The sequence below is a fragment of the Sciurus vulgaris genome (genome assembly GCF_902686455.1).
Source record: "Sciurus vulgaris genome assembly, chromosome: 17".
Taxonomy (NCBI): domain Eukaryota; kingdom Metazoa; phylum Chordata; class Mammalia; order Rodentia; family Sciuridae; genus Sciurus; species Sciurus vulgaris.
In genome coordinates this window covers 56307778-56327938 of record NC_136478.1, presented here as the reverse complement: position 1 = coordinate 56327938, position 20161 = coordinate 56307778, and the positions used below count along the sequence as shown (strand labels likewise).

General features: G+C 42.0%; 1 protein-coding gene across 8 annotated transcripts in view; it reads right to left on the bottom strand.

Moving 5' to 3' along the window:
* Positions 1-20161, bottom strand: part of LOC306647871 (insulin growth factor-like family member 3) — a 465794-nt gene that overhangs the window by 7253 nt on the left and 438380 nt on the right. For 6 of the 8 annotated variants that reach the window (XM_079117440.1, XM_079117441.1, XM_079117444.1 and 3 more), the window contains 3 exons: positions 4495-4548; positions 4150-4408; positions 3901-3969 (listed from right to left, as the gene is read on the bottom strand). In XM_079117440.1, coding sequence (XP_078973566.1) covers positions 3901-3969; positions 4150-4408; positions 4495-4548 — 382 coding nt within the window. Of the gene's footprint in view, positions 1-3900; positions 3970-4149; positions 4409-4494; positions 4549-5007; positions 6476-13153; positions 13289-20161 lie in introns of those variants that run through there. The other 2 variants (XM_079117445.1, XM_079117443.1) reach the window with 2 other exon arrangements.

Genomic DNA, 20161 nt, shown 5'->3' with positions numbered 1-20161 from the left:
ACATTAGAGTCTAAGTTTTCTTTCAAAACTAAATTTGGTTAATATAAAGGTATCAAGGTAATTGGGGAATGGTCACTCTTTGTATATTGAATGTGTTCCTATTTTCCAGGAATACAAGTATTTAAAGCAGGAAATTTATCAAGCTTCTATTCTCCAAACTAAACTTGTCTGTAATGGTAATTTTAAACTTATAAAAGTAGCAAATTTTATTGGGGACTTATGTATATAATTTAATGTTATGTTTAGGACCTGTTATCAATAGGGTGTGTGTATATATATATATATATATATATAATTTGTTACTTTTTACACTGAGATAAAAAATTTAAATGTAAATGTATTTCTAAAAGTTAGTGAGAGCCTGATTTGTTTAAAGGTTAATATCATGAAACATGAAAGAATTTTGCCACACAAAAAGAAAGTTAAAAGCTCTCTCATCCTTTCTTTAATTCATGTTTCAGATATAATGTCAAATTGTGTTAACTAATGTTCATATAGACTCAGGAATCAATATATGTAAACTTTTTAAAATGACATTTAAGAAAGAAGCAAAGATCAACATCAGAATTAGAACACTACACTTAAGATTTGTAAAAAGTCATGCCTTACCTGAAATAAGGCTCTGCCTACCATCTTACTGCATGTTAGAATGGTTCCAAAATAAGCCAGACTTTAGCTTCTTTAAAGTTATATTCAAAAGATTCATTTTTGTTGTAGAATTACTGTGATTTCAAACAGGGGGTATAATGTATAACTCAGCCAAAATTCAAGATAGCTATTATACAAGCTGAATATATTTTTACTCTTGCTAATTTCATTTTGTAAAACTGTTTCCTGTTAATGTTTTGCAGAAGTAGGTGCTTCAAGAACACACAACCTAGGTAACTTGTGATAAGAAGCCATCACCTACAGAACAGATAGTGATAACTTCCAGTACTAACAGAGACTCCAGTTAAAGAAAAGGGTAAATAACGGTAAAGCTATAGACATTGAAGTTAAAACCCAGTACTCTTACTTTATGACTGGTGAGACTGGCTTGCTGGATGTGTAAGATCAAACTTAGAGATTGAGATTAAATACAGAGCCAAAACACCAGTATTTGGTTTTTACCCCTAGAGTCAACCTGAATCCAGGGAACAAGAGAACTTCTCTTAGGAGCGTTGCAACTCTGGGCTATATGATGTCCTGATCAGGGAGATTGTTGAGACCACTAGAGGATGAAAAGCCAATCAGTACACCTGCTGCAGAGGAGGGTCATTGAAAAAGGGAGACATCCCTGATGCTTCCAAAGGAAGCCACTTCATCAAAGAGACCCTACCTAAAGGAGCCAATGGCACTAAAGGAGCTAAGAAACTGCTTTCAAGTTGCCCATGAGTGACCCCTGTGAGAACTCAGCTAACACTTAAGAGACAGGAATTTGACCAGCTTGATCTTAAACACCTAGCAAAACAGTTAAAAGCAGTTAATAGTCATTTTGGGCATTTAAAAGAAATAATAAATGTAACTTAAGATGCACACTTGTGTTAGCCCTCTAGAATAAGTAATGATTGGAAGGTACAAAAGAGAGATTCTTAGACAAATGTGCCTAATAACTATCAGGAGAAACGGCCAGAATCAGAAATTTTTAGTCAGTTTAAGGCCTACAGACCTTCCTAAACTACACAGGTAGGCTTAATCTATGTTTGCTACTATAATTATCTAGCCCTAAGTAACAGAAATATAGAGATCTCTACTAAACACAGATTCTACCAATAAAACAATATTTTACAAAAATCATATGACATTAAGTAGCTTAACTACATTTTCTGGGGACATCAATGACATTAAGAGTTAAATGCTGTGTTTCCATTCCTGATAATCTGTACAATGTTAAAGTTCCCAAATAAAGGTCTTGTTCTCTCCAGCCTTTGTTAGGCCTTGTTATGGGAACAATTTCTCAGTTCTTCCACCTCCTGGTGAGAGATTATTCATTGGCATGTTCCAGATGCTGCAACATTTATTTTGTATTAATCTCATTTCAGTACTCACATCTTTTGTTTCTCTCTTATAGAAGCACCCACCCCCAGATGACTTTACAACCTGCTCTTCCCCAACTACCATGGACCCCTCGATTGATCCAAGTTTTAAAAGGGAACTCCAAATTGCTTGCCCCATGCTGCCCCCCTTCCAGCTCAAAGGAGCCAGAGTGGTTGTTGCCCACTTTTCTTTCGGTAGTAAGGAGTTCCTAAAGCAAAAGGGGAAAATGAAGCCAGAATTGGGAACAGCCATTTAGTGTAGAAATAGGGGATCAGGTCAAATCAAGGAAATGGAAGCCATGAAAGCCATCTGCCTCTGGGCCCCTTGATTGTTGCTTACCTTTGGTCCCTGTATCCTTAATAGATTTGTTAATTTCATGATGGACTGTTTAAGCACAATTCAACTTATGGTGCTTAGAACTAAATATAGGCTAATACAGGGAACAGAAACTGAATTTTCAACCCAGGATTCATGATTGGCTCCCCTAGGTACAAGAGAAAGGGGGAAATAAAAAGGGAGCTGAACAGTGGGCATGACAGACTGCATTTAGGGCATGAAAAGTTTCAGGCCTAGGTTTCTATTGGGAGCTAATGAGCCAATGCCTAACATTCCAAACCACATATGTCAATATGTTAAGATCTGAGTACCCTAAGCCAATGGAAACATGCCAAACCACACATGCTGAAAGATCAGCTAATTTCCCACTCTACTGTGGAGCTCATAAAAATCTCACTGAATCAAGACTCAGGTCTCTCAGCCAGTACCTGCTGTGTCAGTGAACACTGTGAGTCCGAGCTCGAGCTTGCAATAAAGACCCTCTTGCTTTTGCATTGGAGACAGCTCCTTGGTAGTCTTTGGGGATTTGTGATCTGGGCAAAACACAGTAAGTTCATGGGTGGCCATTTTTATTAGCATGATTAATTAATTTACCCATTTATTCCATTTATTCCTAGGGTTTAAAAAAATCTCCATAGTGATAAATCTCTGAATCTCTGTTCTATGCTCTCTGTCTCTGTATCTCTCTCTCTCTCTTTCTCTCTTTGTGTGTGTATGCATGCTATGACTTTACCATAGCATGGTTTCTCCTGCTTGTGACAATCATGCATGGTTCACTCCGAGGTTACACTCTAAAACGGCAGCCTGTTGGGACCTTGGCCCAGAATAAGTTCTGAGCTCTGACACTTTTCCTCCCTGAACAAGTTCAGTAACTTATCTGACCACCTCTGGTGACTCTCTGCCTTTGCTCTCAGTTCAGTGTCCTGGGTCCCAGTGGCTACCCTAACTTAAAGTGTGTTGTGTGACATGAGTTTTATAGATATTGGTAGTTGAGATTGAAATAAAAGAACCTGTGATTCCCCAGCTTATGACTATCAGGTGACCCTCAAGTATTTGATGAACTGCAACAACTGAAAATGGTGTAGCCTGGGAATTTATTGTTATTCAATCAATTCTGATGGTTGAGAGAACACAAAGTGTCTGGTCTGCATTAACAGCATAGACCACAACAGGACAGCTCACACCCAATAGCACCCAGAAGTGAGCAATGACTTGGTAAGAGTTCAAAACAAGCAGAGTCAGTACACTTGTACATGGAAAAATGTCCCCATTCCCATGAACTCACTGCCCTCCTGGACTGCTCTGTATCTGAGAGTGAGTGAAGCTCTGGGCTCTCCTTACTCAGTAGTGTGGTACAAGGAAGCTGATGACCTTAAGATACTGTGGAACATCACCCATTAACATGCCACAGAGCAGGTGGCTCTCATTCAAAGGGTCATGAGTGAACAAGTAGCAGTTTGCAAGTTCTCTGGGTAAATTCACTCAGATTATGTCCTCTAAGTTCATCTCTGACTTCTTTTTAGCTATTGCACACATCCTGAAGCTTACCTCAGTCTCTCCTGGTGAGTTGCCTTAGAGAAAGTTGGGGTTCTTCCATGTCTTTGGGAAAATATCTCTCTGTTGCAAAAAGGGAGAAAAGAAATTATGAATCACAGACAAGAAGACAAATTAAAGGATTTGAGTAAGAGCTAAAGGTCAGACCACAGGTGAAGAGTTGCTTAAAGGAGAGGTGTAGACATCCAGACTGTCCTCCTCCTTTCCTCCCGCTGCCTGACACAGCCAGGGGCAGGGTCCTACCTGCCACAGTCCCTGGAGATGGGGGCTGAGTGGCACTGAGACTTCACACCCAGAACTTTCAGCTTCAGAAGGAAGTTCTTCTGGGGGCCAAAGGACTCGGGACAGCAGAGCTCAAAGCAGGGCCAGTAGATGCAGTTGAGGCCACAGAGTTGGGTCTGCTGCAGGGGCAGAATGGTGTTATCAACACAGTATTGCTCCAAGGGGTTGTAGATCCGGTCCCCACACTGGGGCACTGGTTGGCACAGCCACGGGGCAGCAGCTGGAAGAGTCAGAGTTGGGTGGGCTTGAAGGACCTGCCCCCATGCACAGAGCTGCCTCCTCCCTCCTTAACACCCCTGTTCTCACCTGTGCCTCCTTCTGAGCCTGATGAGACCAGGAGTTCAGACACGAAGACAGCAACTGAGAACAGAAGGGAAACGAAAGTGATGCTGAAGTTTAGCTGACTTGCCATGGTCAGGGGCCACAGGACCATGTCACTGAGCTTCTTGAATTGCTGGTAATGGCTGAGTGGCTTTTGAGACGAACTGTGGGTTTGACTCCTGGGGTCTGGGTTGATAGATGAGGAAATGCAGGGAGGGTCCTTGGAAGAGGGAAGCTGCTGAATTTTGCGGGTGAGCAGAGACTGTGGTGCAGTCAGAGATGATGGGGGAGGGGAGGGTTATTAGCAGTAGAAAGCTGAGAACTGAAAAAGGAAGAAAGGTTTATGGCTGAGACCTCTGGGATGGAAAGGCAATGCCTTTATTTTTTGTAGGGTTCTTCAGTCAAAGAAATGCTCCATCCAGGGCTGGGGTCATGGCTCAGTGGCACCCCAGAGATGCAGTAACACTTAGACTTGACTTGGGGCTGGAGTCTCCTTACCGAAGAGTCTGAACACCATAGCTCCCGTGAGGCTAGGGAGCAGCAGGTAGTGGAGCAGCAGCACAGCTGGTTTGGGGCTTGTGAGCTGTGACTTATACAGGAATTCTGTGTCATTCCCAGGGAAGGACTTGCCAGCTCCTGTTGCAACAGAGGCCACAGTGTACCAGAAAAGGTGGTGCATGAAGTCATACTTATGTGTAGGATAAAGTTACACATCAGTGAATTGAGCTGTTCTGTCTGTCCATTGGCTGACCTCTTCTCAGATCCCCTTGAAATTCCACAGCACATGCTAGTGTGGAAGCTTTCAAAGTTGTGACTCTGGAAAGTGCTCTCATTTGAACCTCATTGAGGTTCCAACCCCAGTTTGGAAGAATTCCCAGCCCTCCCTTATCTGCCTGCACACCACACATGGGCTGCTGGCTGTTCTAGGCTTCTCACACTCCTCAACCTGCAAGTTGCAAAGGCTCTTTTAACCCTGGGCTCAGTCTATATCCACCTTCTCTGCTTACGATTCTTCAGAGTTAGTTGGGGGGGATTCCAAAGTTATACCATGATCTGGAAGACCAGGGGCTTTGGAAACTCCCTTAGAGAGTTGGAAAAAAAAAATAAAAAAGAAGAATAATTGATGAGTCACAGGATAGACCTCTGGGATGGAAAGGCAGTGCCTTTATTTTTTGTAGGGTTCTTCAGTCAAAGAAATGCTCCATCCAGGGCTGGGGTCATGGCTCAGTGGTAGAGCACTTGCCTAACGTGTGAGGCACTGGGTTTGATTCTCAGCACCGCATACAAAATAAATAAAATAAAGGTTCATTAACAACTAAAAAAATATTAAAAAAGAGAAGTGCTCCATCTGTATTTCTTAGTATTGTTATATTGTCACCATAATTATTATTTGTGTGATGAGACAATTTATGGAGCATTAATAAGGCAATCTTCATTTCCTGTTGTTTTCCTCCCCAGCTCACAGTGAAAACTTTAGGATGATTAAGGAGAGACAAGGTGGAAGCATGGAATTGTACAAGTGCATCATTAGTAGGAGAGACTCCCCTTCTGTCCTCTCTTAAATTGGATGTGCAATACTTCATATTGGTATATGCATATCAACTATTATCCCTCCTCTCACTTGGCAGGTGTATGTTTGTGTGTGTGTGTGTGTCTGTGCCTTCTCCTGACCAAGGCACACTAACAGAAATTCCACTGGTGATGATGGTCCTGTGTCCCTGGTGCAGGGTGACACCAAAATTAAACAGACCCAATGACTACAACAATATGAATATTTTTTGCCATGTAAAGTTTGCCACGTTGGAGCTGAACAGTGTCATGGCCTGCAGCATTGGCCTGAGTGGGGTGAGACAGAAAGTCTCAACCCATAGGTGTGTGTAACAAGGACAGACTTCCTGTGACAGCTCCTGAAATAGACACTAATATCAATGACTTTATGGAAGCTGCTCCTGAGCCTCCCAGACTCTTCTGTGCTGGAACAATCAGAGTGCTCCATCCAGAAGTAAATCCTTGCCTGTTTCCCAGTGGATCACCAGGGAACAAGGAGAGCCATTTCTCTGAATATAAAGAAAAGCTTGTGGAACTGATCATCATAGACATTAGGAAGGTTGTAAGATAAAATTCAAAGCACAAATATTAAACATTTATCTATTTTAGCTTGAACATCTGGAAACTGAAAATTTAAAAAGGGTCCCATGAAATACTTTGGCATATGTCCAGCAAAACACAGAGAGGGGGTGTGCAGCTGATGCTCAAAATCAAAGATAAAATAAATGTTTAAATAAATGGAGATTTAAATCATCTCTGTGTTGTGACTTGTAAGACACAACAGAAATAGAGTTGAGATGTCAGTTCTCTTTAAATTAATCTACAGATTTAACACAATCTCTAGTCAAGATTCCAGTAGGAATATTTATGTTTTCATTATTGGTCCTTTTTAGTTATACATGACAGTAGAATCCATTTTGACATGATCAAACAAGAATGGACTATATCTTCTTCTGACTCTGACCCCAGTATGTCTCCTTCCCATTCCCTCTCTCCACCCCCTGCTCCCTCCCCTCTATTGATCTTTCTGCCAACCACCCATAGTTATTTTTTGAATTGATTTCTTGTGGATGTTCATGGTGGTGAGTTCCATGGTGGTGTACTCATTTGTACACAGGAAAGTCAGAGTAGACAGAGGGGAATGAAGGGAAGGGAGGGTAATAGGAAGGAATTAAAAAAATATATATATATACAAACTTATTTTAAAATGTGCACGGACAGGTGAGACAAATCAGAATAGTCAAGACTACAGTAAGGAGAAAAACATTCCAGAAGACTCACACTCCCCAGTTTGAAGAATCAATATAAACCCACCATCATAAAGAAGGCACATGTTTGGCAAATGAATGGACATATAGACCAACAGATCATGAGATAGACCAGAAATAGACCCAGTTAAGTCCATGTGACTTTTGACAAGGCAGCCAGGCAATTCCATGGGGAAATCACAGTCTTTCAATGAATGGGGGTGAGAGAATTAGGCATTCATCTTGTAGGACAAAAAAAAAATCTGTAACTATACTTCTTATAAAATTTAAATCAGAATTGATCCAAATATAAATGTAAAATTATAACTCTTGAAGAAAACATTGGAGAAAAAAAATCTGTGACTGGAGACATAGCATGAAAAACAAAGCATAAAAGCAAACATTGATAAATAGAATTTCAAAAAATGTAAAACTTTTGGGAGAAAATATTGCACATTATATATCTGACATAGGAGTATCTCAAGTCTTGTGTAAGTTACAGAGTATATGGGATGGAAAGCTCTCCAAATCAATCAGTAAGCAAACCAAACAACTCAATGCAGGCAAGAGCAGCACCTTGCCAAAGAAGATAACAAGTTGCAAATAAGCACTGGAAGTGTGTGACATCCTGAGTCACAGGGGACTGAAAATGAAGGCGGCAGTGGACTGCCCCTCAGTTTCTCAATGTGGTTGCCATGGAAAATGTCACAACATTCAGGGAAACATTTTGACTGTTCCCTTATAAAACTAAAGACTCATTTGTGATAGGGATGTTCTCAGAACAAAGGAAAGACAACATGGTGCCATCAGTATCCATGTGCACATTCCACAACTCCACTGCAACTCGCACTATAAAAACGGAATGCCCAGTCAGAATGTGTATTCCCTCATACGGGAGACAGAGCCAGCAAGTGAGCAGGGACCAACAAAAGGTACAAGGGGCAATGCCTCCTGTGCTCAGGGCTGAGCCTTTGGGCCAGTGCTGGTACGAATAAATGCTGCTTCCTGCTGAACACCCTGTGCCCTATCTCTGTATGAGAGTCCCACAACACATTTACCACATAACCCAGCACCACACTCCTGGGCACTTATCTCCGAAAAAGTAAAAATTATGACCCCTCTCACACACAAAAGAATGTTTATGACTGTTTTACTTATAGTAAACCAAAACTATAAAAAGCACAAATGTCCGTCAACATGTGAACCAATAGGACCTGGTGGATCCATACAATGGAATGTGACTCAGTAATAAAACAACAACCACAAAAAGCTACTGACAAAATGAAGTTAAACCTATCCCTCACCCTGCAAAAACTCCACTCTGACAACTTAGGCATTAGAGCCTGCACCTAATTGAAGAAAGAGTAGGTCCAAATTTACATCCCGTTGACTTAAGATTCTGACTTCTTCAACAAGTCTAAAGTTCAAAAAGTAAAATCACGAATCAATAAGTGGGATTGATTCAAACAAAAAGTTCTTCCCAGCAAAGAAAACAATCAAGAACATGAAGAGAGAGCCTACAGAATGGGAGAAAATCTTTGCCACATGCACCTCAGATAGAGCATTAATCTCCAGTATATATAAAGAACTCAAAAAACTTAACAACAAAACTACAAATAACCCAATTAATGAATGGGCAAAGGAACTGAACAGGCACTTCATGAAGAAGAAATATGAATGGTCAACAAATATATGAGAAAACATTCAACATCCCTAGCACTTAGAGAAATGCAAATCAAAACTACACTGAGATTTTATCTCACTGCAGTCAGAATGGCAATTTCAAGAATACAAACACCAATAAATGTTGGTGAGGATGTGTGGAAATAGGTACACTCACACATTGCTGGTGGGATTACAAATTGGTGCAACCACTCTGGAAAGAAAAATGGAGATTCCTCATAAAACTTGGAATGGAACCACCATTAGACCCAGTTATCACACTCCTTGGCATATACCCAAAAGAATTAAAATCAGCATACTACAATGACACAGCCACATCAATGTTTATAGCAGCTCCATTCACAATAAACTATGGAACAAGCAACAAACCTAGGTGCCCTTCAACAGATGAATGGACATAGAAAATGTAGTACATATACACAAAGGAATATTACTCAGCCATAAAGAGAAATGAAATTATGGCATTTGCTGGTAAATGAATGGAACTGGAGAATATCATGCTAAGTGAAATAAGTCAATTCTAGAAAACCAAAGGCCTAATATTATATTATTATTATTATTATTATTATTATTATTATTCTAACTCACAATAAGTATGGGGGGCATGTAGGGAAGAATAGAAATACCTTGGTTAAGACAAAGGGGGAATGAAAGGAAGGGAGGGGGAATGGGAATAAGAAAGATAGTAAAAGATAGGCACTTTTCCATGTGCCTATATAATTGTACAAACAGAAGAATGAAAAGTTATTCTCCACATATGTATAATATGTCAAAATGCACTCTACTTTTAAGTATAACTAATTAGAACAAATTCTTTAAAAAAAAAACTATTGATTCAGATAACCTCGATGAATCTCAAAGGCATTGGCTTGGTCAAAGAAGCCACACTCAAAAGGTGGATATGGTGTGATCTCATTTATATAATGTTCCTGGATGGACCAAAGTGTAAAGATGGTGAACAGACCATGGTTTTTAGTGGTTAGGTGAGGAGAGGTGTGACCACAAAGAGCTTTATGGCATAAAGAAGCTGTTCTGTGAAAAGACAGCACATTTAAAGCCAGACAAACAGGAGGGGACTCAGGAACATGGACTATTGCTATCACAGGTCAGTGTCAGTAACTACCCACCCACCCAGCAGCCTCACATTAGTTCATCTAAGGAAGTGAAGGGAAATTCTGATTTTTGCAACACATGGCTTTAGAACTCCTATGTGTGGACCTTCAAAATAGAGCTTCACTCAAGTTTAAAAAAACCTTCTAGTTCTGGGGACAGTAGATCCTACCTATAATCCCAGCAACATTGGCTGAGGCAGGAGGATCACAAGCCTGAGGCCCGCCTCAGAAATTAAGTGAGATCTTCAGCAATTCAGTGAGAACTTGTTAAAAATAAAAATTGAAAAAAGAAAAAAAAAATAACTGGGGATATAGCTCAGTAACTCAGTGGTAAAATGCCCCTAGTTTCAATTCTCAGTAACAAACAAACAGAACCTCTCTATCTTCTTCTTTTCCTGCAATAAAGTCACAGACTCCAGCTGTAATAATACTCTTTGGTACTTATTCAAATGGCCTCAACGCTCCTCTAAGCCATCATTACACAAGGTCGATGGTCTTTACAATTGTACATGTGCCCTACTTCAAAAGTACACGAGAGATTTATAACCACTGTGAAAATAATGGGTCCACGGTCTGCATTAGTCCATGAACAATAAAGGCCTCCTTGAACCTCCTTAAAATCACAAGCCTATCTCCATTAAGCAAATGAAATATTGACCCTTCACTCACTCCTAAAGATAAGGTAAATGCTAGTTTTGAACAAGAACATCTATGCTTACCTAGGGGCACAATCTTTGTGACACACACACAAAAAGCCATCCAGGGTTGTATGAGAATGTGTTGTGCAGAGCATGGGTTGAGAAAAGATGGCCAGAACATGGGAGAGGGATATGTTTTCAGTCCATCAAAGTGACAAGTTTTCACCAATGACCCCTTGGGCACTATCCCCTCTGCAGGACTCAGGCTCCGCAGGAAGACAGGTCCAGGTCTAAGTACAGTTAGGGTATCAAACTAATGTGATCACCTATTGGACAGGTGGAAGGAATAGCTTAGAAAGAAACTGTGGGGGTCATTGCCTTAGTTACTGGACAAGACTTTAAACTGCTAGGAAAATCTTTAGACTCACTTGCCCAAATGGTAACAGAAAATAGGATAGCTCTAGTTTATTTGTTGGCTCAGGAAGATGGAGTATGTGCTCTGGACAACAACTCCTGCAGTTTTTATGCTAGTGTGTCTGGAAAAATAGGAACTAGTTCTGAGAGCAACTTTATAAGACCCTTAGCAACTTAATGAGACCCTGTCTCAGAGTAAAAAATAAGGAAAGGATGACATGGAGTGGTAGAGTGCCCCTTTGTTCAGGACTGGAGAGGGGGGAGCTTCCCTTACTATGGACAAAATATACACCCCACAGGCATGCCTCCAATGCCCAGCTCCTCCAGCCACATCCTACCTGCCTACAGGTTCCACTCAGCTAATCCCTATCAGAGAATTAATGCACTGATTAGGTTAGGGCTCTCACAACCCAATCATTTGACCCCTTCACTTCTGGGGGACATCACATGTCTAAAACATAATGCCCTGCAGGAATATTCCAAACATTTCAGCCAACTACTTTGTCTCAGAAAGGAGGCAAAAGGAAAAGTGGGATGAACCCAAGTACAGGCGACAGAAAATTCCCAGCTCAAGCAGTGAGAGAGCACTAGTCAGAATGTCATCAGCCTGAACAGCCTTGGCAATTCTCCAATACCTGATCAGCATAAATACTGAGCAGTGCCTCTACCCAGTGGCCATATGAGCCCCAAGACTAGTACACTCAAATTGCAATCCCCTGTGGGGACCCCTCTTGCTCAGTGAGAACCCTGTTTCCTTCTTCTTATTTGAATAAGCCTTACTCTTTCACGCTGCAGCACTAGCAGGCATAGTCTATGACAGAGATCTGTAACCCAGACAGATCCTCTCCACCCTGAGTCCTGCAGCAGAGGATCCAGTTTCATCTCTAAATCTGGTTTCACTGTCACAGTTATCATTACATAAAGGCAACATTTCCCTCAACTTTTTATCTTTGTTTATATATTAATCTATTTAAATCAAATATTGTTTTGCTGATGTTGGAGACAGTTCTCCGTGATCTCTTGCATTGTTCCATGCCTTGCGATGAGGCATGGATGATCCCTTTGTTCCACAGTCTTTCAAGGACATTTATTCAGTGAATAACCTGGGAAAATAAAGTAATGTCTCTCTCCAGAGCAAAGGGTTAATTGTTTAGTGTCCTGCATAATAATGATGTTATCCTCCTTTGGGACAAAGGCCACATAGGCTTGCTGCTTTTTAGGAAAAATTCATATTCCCTAACTCTGGGGTTAATGTCTGGCAAATGTAACTGACTGTATGTGCCAGTATCACCTGGACCTCTGTGGAATGCCCTCTGGAAATGCATTCAGGGAAAGGCATACAAATACATATGCTCTGGCTACTCTCTGTTGATCTGAAGAAGACACTGTCCTTTGTCTCTACCCGGAAGTCTTGCTTTTCCTGAGAGAAAACACAAAAATATGACCAGTTATAGTAAGGCACCATCTCAATTCCCTTGTAGTTTTTGACAGGCCCTTATGAAACTATAGCTTCATATACACTACCTTGTTTCAAAAAGGTCTCTGCATGTCCTGCCGTGTGCTTCACAGCTAAAGAAAGACATAGTTGTATATAAGTGATTTTGTGTTCTTAATATAATTTATACTGACTGCATTTTAACCTCTTTATTGAGATATAGTTTACATATCATAATTGTTAGGTCAGGACTTGAGTGGCTACATGAGAGAAAGCAAAACGACTGAGGTAGTGGGCAGAGCACAAACAGCCACCAATCAAACAGGGGCAGATAAACTCCACTGACCCTTATGACCACCTGTCACTCAGCAGGATCCCTTTCCCACATAGTCCAGCCTATAAAAACCCTGGGCAGCCAGGGCCACGAGCGATTTTCTCCAGCTTTCCACCCTGACCTATACACTGGGGGGCTGGGAATTTCACCTGAGAGCCAAATTCCAATAAAGCTTTGCTTTGGCCTCTTTCTGCCAGCTTTTGTTTGGCCACCAGCCCTGCCCTCGAGCTTACATTTGGTGCAGAAACCCGGGAGGGTTTTCAGGCTTTCCCCCATCAGGGTTGATGTCCACCCTTTCCCTCAGATGAACCAGGAGATTCCGTTCCACTCAGTTCTTCTCTGTTCTGCTCCATGCTGTTCCTTTTTGTCTGGGAACAGACCGGGTAAGTTCCCTGGGGTTTCCTATTTGACATTTTAATCTTTACCATCTGATCCCGCGGGGTCTGTCCTTGCGTGTGCCACAGACCCCCACCCATTTCATTTGGGCTCTGATAGCTGTGGAGTCATCCTAGCCTCCAGTTAGCCCCTGTTTATTCCATTCCTGATCCCCAAAAGTCGAAAGACATTTTGGCTTTTGGCCCACCTGTCATTCTTCAGGTATACACAGGTGGGAATTGGGATGCCTTTTTCTGCTTCTGTGCATCCATTTGTGTACAATTGGAAGGCTGGCTTGCTGGATGTGTAAGATCAAACTTAGAGATTGAGACTAACTACAGAGGCCAAAAAAACCAGTATTTGGCTTTTGCCCTCAGTCAGCCTGAATCCTGGGAACAAGAGAACTTCTCTAAGGAGCTTTGCAACTCTGGGCTACATGACCTCCTGATCAGGGAGATTGATGAGACCACTGGAGGATGAAAAGTCAGTCAGTGCACCTGCTACAGAGGAGAGTCATGAAAAAGGGAAACATCCTTGATGCTTCCAAGGGAAGCCACCTCATGGAGGAGACCCTGCCTAACAAATGGCACTAATGGAGCTAAGAAGCTGCTCTCAAGTTCCCCACGAGTGACCACTGTGGAAACTCAGCCAATTCTTAATAGACAGGAACAGGTCAATTTGACCAGCTTGGTCTTAAACACCTAGCAAAACAGTTAAAGCTGAAATATCACCATTCTTGGGCATTTAAAAGAACCAATAGTTAGATGTAACTTAAGATGTACACTTGTGTTAACTCCCTAGAAAACAGACTGATAACTATCATGAGAAACTACCAGAGTAAGGAATTTTTGGCCAGTTTAAGGCTTACAGATCCTCCTAAACTACATAGGTAGGCTTAATCTAGGTTTGTTAGTATGATTATTTAACCCTAAGTCACAGAAATATAGGGATCTCTACTAAACACAGGTTATACCAACAAGAGGACTCAGTTATGCAGTCACTGCCACCCAAATGCTAGAACAGCAACTCCAAGAGGTGGTAGAGGCATCTGCTGCCTCCCTGGCATCCATACAAAGATGAATAACATCTATCGCTCATGTTTCCTTACATAACAGCCAAGTTTAGATCTGACAGCAGACAAAGGGGGGACATGCCTGTTCTTAAGAGAAGAATGCTGCTACTAATCATTGAAACTGAACTGATCAAGAAGAATGTCAAAACTCTCAGGCATCTGAGTGAAAGGCTGAAGCAACAACAACCAAATGAAACCTGGCCAGGATGGCTGAACTCCACTCTTATCCCCTGCTGACCCCTATCCTTACTCCCCTATTTGTGATAGGATTTTTACTAATGATTGCTCCCTGAATTGTCAGGTTTTCCTGAAACCACATGAGTGAGGTTGCCAGGGTGACATCAAATCAGATGCTCCTACACTCTTATAGCCACCTCTACAACAACCTAGAACCTGAACCTTTTTTTCCACATGATGCCCCCTAACATGCAGGAAGTAGCCAGGTAGACTCTGGCGCCCTATATCACCAAAAAGTTTGGGATGTTAGGTTGGGACTTGAGAGGCTTCATGAGAGAGCAAAATGACTGAGGCAGTGGGCAGCATGCTAAACAGCGGCCAATCAAACAAGGACAGATAAACTCTACTGACCCTTAAGTCCACCTATCACTCAGCAGGGCACCTCGCCTATTCCAGTCTATGAAGACCCTGGGCAGCTGGGGCCATGTGCAATTTTCTCTGGTTCTCCAACTCTGACCTGTACCCCTGGGGGGCTGGAAATTTTGCCTAAGAGCCAAATTCCAATAAAGCTCACTTCGGCTGCTTTCTGCCCGCTTTTGTTTGGCCACCAGCCCTTGCCCTAGAGCTTACAGTAATATTTACCAGCTTAAAGTATATGACACATGGAATTCATGCTAACTACATTTTAAGTATTTTCATTTTGTGTCTAATTAATATAATCAGAGATTTCCTCATATCACATTCTAGGTGGAGACTCTTTTATATTGTTAATTTTATTAACTCAATCATTGAGATACTCCTTGATTTCTATGAAGACATCTGTTTGCACTGCCTGATAAGGTAACTGCAAACCACCCATGATTGATGAGCACTGGAAATGTGGTTAGTGGACCTGAGGCATTGAAGTCAATTTTATTTAATGTTACCTGATTTAAATAGCCTTGTACCCAGTGTCATAATGCACAGCACAGGTCTAGTATATGACTGCACTGCAGCTTTAGGATTCCTGACCCCCACCAAGGTCCTCCATCACCTCCTCACCTGGAGAACAGTTCTAAGGTGTGACCTGAAGTCAGCAGGTCCTGGGGAGCTCTGAGTTCAGCAACTCCCTCTTGGTTTCTGTTTCTCTGGCTCTTCTCTGATTCATGACTCCTGAATGCAGCTGAACCTGACTCTGTGGACAGTGGGGATCACCAGGTTCAGACCTCACAACCTTATAGAGTCACTGTTATTCTTCCCATGAGGTGACTCCCCCCATCACAGCCTCCCCAGGAGGATGGGGCAAAGTCCACCCATCCTCTTTACACTCCCTGCAGCACACTATCAATCTATAATTTTGTAAATTAAACAACTCCTAAATATTTGAAATTTCAAGCTAATCACATCAAATTTAACAAGCACTGGGGATGTGGCTCAGTGGTAGAGTGCTTGCCTAGCATGTTTAAGGTCCTGGGTTTGATCCCTGGCACTGTAAAAAACAATGCTCTGAGCAGTGACACATACATGTAACCCCAGAGACTCAGGGGCTTGAGGCAGGAGGATTTAGGTTTGAGTCCAACTTTAACAACCTAGTGAGGCCTGCAGCAACTTAGTTATATTCTGTCTCAAAATAAAAAAATATAAAGGACCAAAAGTGTGGCTCAGTGGTAAAGCACCCCTGGGTTCAATCCCCAGTACTTAAAAAAAATTAAAGATAATATTTAAAATAAATCATGATTTTATAATACTGCCTTCTTTTTTCTTCCTACTGGAAGATTGAACCTACTGAACTGAGCTTCATCCTCAGTCCTTTATCTTTTATGAACCCAGGAACACTTAACCACTGAGCCACATCTCCAGTGTCTCAGTCCATTTTATTTTCCTTTTTATTTTGAGAAGGGTCTCTATGATTTTCTGAGGCTGGTCTCAGACTTAGAATCCTTCCACCTCAGCCTCTCACATATCTGGAATTACCAATGTGCACACACCTGGCTCCCTCACTTTTGACATTTTTGATAAATGGAAACCTCATAAAATGGAAATGAGGCCTGGGGTGCAGCTCTTAAGGCAAAGAGATCTGTGTTCCCAACTCTTGCCTTTTTGAAGTAGAACAAGTTGCAAGCTATCTTTGAGTCTTGATCCCTTCACACATTAACCCTGTAGAATATGCACTCAGACTTCCTTCTTTTTATGTCATTAATGCCAAGATTAATGGGCCTGGGCATTGGTCTAAAGTTCTGTGGGGAGCCCTAGACATTGGACTGACCCTTGGAAAAGCCAAAGCAAGACTTATGTTGTCTAGTACTTGAGATGAGTATGTCTTCAATAAAAGTTGAGCTTTGTGGTTTCGAAGTAGAATTTCCAGCAATTTTATATATCACCATGGTGTGGCATGTAAATAAACATGCAGACCTCAGATGCCCCCTAAGAGTCTATCCTGCTGAAATTAAATTTTATCCTCTTACATATATTATGTAATAACCATTCCCAGTTCTCAGAACAAATATGTGGGAGGTTTAATGATACATACATTGGTAGGACTGGTTCTCTTTCCCTTGGGGAAATACCAGCAATTTCTGGGATCTAAACCTATGTGTGTCAGTGACATACTCTGTGAAACACAGATGGTTGCCAGGCACCATGGTTGACACAGATGGTGTATCACGTATCTCTAATCCCAGTGGTTCAGTAGACTGAGGTGGGAGAATGGTGAGTTCAAGGTCAGTCTGGGCAACTTTGTGAGATGCTGTCTCAAAATAAAAAAACTTAAAGACCTGGGGATGTAATTCAATGGTACAGTGACCTTGGGTTCAGTCCCCATTATCACAAAAATAAAAATTTTCAAAAAGGAGGAAAAAAAAAAGAAATAAAAAACCTACACTATCACAGTCATATAGTATTCAGAACTCCCATTCTGCAGTAGCCTGATGTATGAGAGGTATCTGACAATGAGCTTCCCCACTCCAGCGGGTATCTCAGCATGGGAATTGCCCCACCTAATGATGGGAGCTACCACTTCCAGGATAATCCAAGATGGTCATTCTGGCTTCCAAATTTTTTGGTAAATGAGGACCTGCAGCTTGGGGTATGGGTGTAGTCAGCTGGGGGTCCTGGAGGTGGGGTGTGGTTGGTTCGGTTGAGGGGTCCTGGAGGCAGTGTGTGATCAGTTGGTCTGGGAGTCCTGGAGATGGGACTCAAGTCAGTCTGACCAGGGGTCCTACAGGTCCTGGCTGTTGTCTAAAAGTGGTAGCAGCCACATGTAACCAAACCTACAGGTTCTGTGATGGTGGACTTCCAGGCAACAGCAGGCAGCTGGCAATCCACTGGCAGTCTGCAGTCTGTCTGCCGGCTACCAGCAGATGATCTGTGGGTGGACCTTGGGCAGTGGGTAATGGGTAGGTGAAAGGCAGGCGATGGGCAGGCAAGAGGCAGGCAAATGGTGGATGATAGGCACCAGTCAGTGAGCAATCTGCACTCAAAAAGTAGTTGATATGTTGGTAGACTGCCAGTGATCGCAGTATGGGGTGAACAGCAGAGGATTGATAAGCAGCAAATACTGCCTCACTGAGAAACAGATATTCTCTGCCTGAAAACTGAATTATGGAGCGACAAGGAATGCAGTCTCCCTCTAGTCTGCCATCTTGTATCTCTCAAAAATAAAGTAAAAAAATAAAAATAAAAGAAAGAAAGAGATGGTTAAAGATGGTGGAGACATCATGAAAGAACTCATAGATCAGGCAGGGGAAGAGCAGAAGTGTCACTGTGGTGTGTCAGATGACATTATTCAAAGATGAAAATAACCACGTTCACTACCCTGCAATTTTCTCTGCAGTGCAGCCTTGCCACCCCCATCTGTCTGTCCTGGAACATTGACCCTGAATGATCCACCCTGAGATGCTCCCACTCAGAACACAGCCTCCAGCTTTTCAGAAGCCCAAGAAGCCCTCTCCACATGGAGAGGTCCTGAGTGGTTTAATGGAGTCCCAGATACACTGAGCTTTTCAGTCTCCCTATCCCAGGTGCAAAATATTTGTGCAAGGAAGCTTCCAAGTGATTCCAGCCCCTGATCATTGAGTCATACTTAGCTTTCAAGTTTTTCTTAATGAACCTCCAGAAATAATGAAGCAGATACCCCATTTCCACTGTGTCCTGTCCAAACTCCTGACCCACAAAATCCATGAAAACAATAAAATGATTGATTTCTGTCTCACCATTATGGCCTTTTCTGATGAAGCACCACATCTGTTCAACCCCAGAATTGCAAACACCCCAAGCAGTGTTTACTGATACCAAAGAAAGAACTCAGAAGACTCAATGGAGAGGTTTTGGACATGTTCTTTCTCTCAGTGTTCCCTGGTGGTTGCTGGCCAGGGTACAGTGGAGGGCTGCACTGTACCTACAGGCAGGGAGGACCTATGGGTAGGTGGCATGCCCACTGAGCAGATGGACTTCTTCAGATGCTTTATGACTTTACAACCAGGCTCACTCTGCTTTGATTCTCACCCAAACATTGGTGACAGGGGAAGTGTCCAGCTTCTCCTTTCCATTTACTTCACTATCACACTCTTTAGAGTCCTCTTACCTCACTGCAAGCTTTCCTATGCACTGATTAGTACTCACTCCTAAAATATCACTACACCAGAAATTGGTATCTGATGCTAAGTAGCTGTTATAAGTAACAGACCTAAAGAAGATTGTATAGACCAGAAATGTAATGAAGGCTGAACGTGCTTTAGTTTGACTGTTTATGAAACTGGGAGAACAGGGAAAAATTATTACTGAACTCTGAAAAAAAGCATGGTCTCATATACTAGTGGAACTTTTGGTAATAATGACACTTGTGGTAACTGCAAAAATAGCAGAAACACCTGATGAACTCATGCATTTGGCTAAGTCTATTTCTATGCATAATATTCTGTATAACATTTGGATTTTTAGTTACAAATAAGGTTAGATGTGAGGAGAGAGAGAGAGAGAGAGAGAGAGAGAGAGAGAGAGAGAGAGAGAGAGAGAGAGAATATCTCTTCATGGAAATTTCATAGAATGTCTATAGAAGTATCAAGACTTGCTGGATTCAAAAATAGCAGTTACAAAATACCTGCCTCTCCAAATGCCAAAATTCTCAAAACAAAAAAATAAAAAACAAACACAATGAAAACTTTTGTGGTGAAGATCAAACTCAAGGTGAGATCATTTCATTTTCTCAAAGGCCTTGGAAACACTCAAGATGATGCCTCATACATTTTTAACAAAACGCCCTCTGGGTACCTGGGGTGTGTGTGTGTGTGTGTGTGTGTGTGTGTGTGTGTGTGTGTGTGTGTGTGTGGTGTTTTTTGCTGGGCATGATCCCAGGGCCTAAGACATGCTAGGCAAGTGCTCTACCACTGAGCTACACCTCCAGCCTCTCATTCAGAGTATCTGAATGGCTTATCTCATGGAACCTCCCTTCCACATAATAGTGTTCCCAAGTATCTTAAGATCTTAAGATACTTAAGTCCCTCTCTCTCAAGGCAGAGCAAGGGCCCTGTTTCAAAGGAATGTGTAGTATGGTTTTCTCTAATGAGTGAGCCCTCTCCTGCCAGCAGAGTCACAGAAACTCATGCTAGGCAAGCCCTCTACTACTGTGCTACAGAACCAG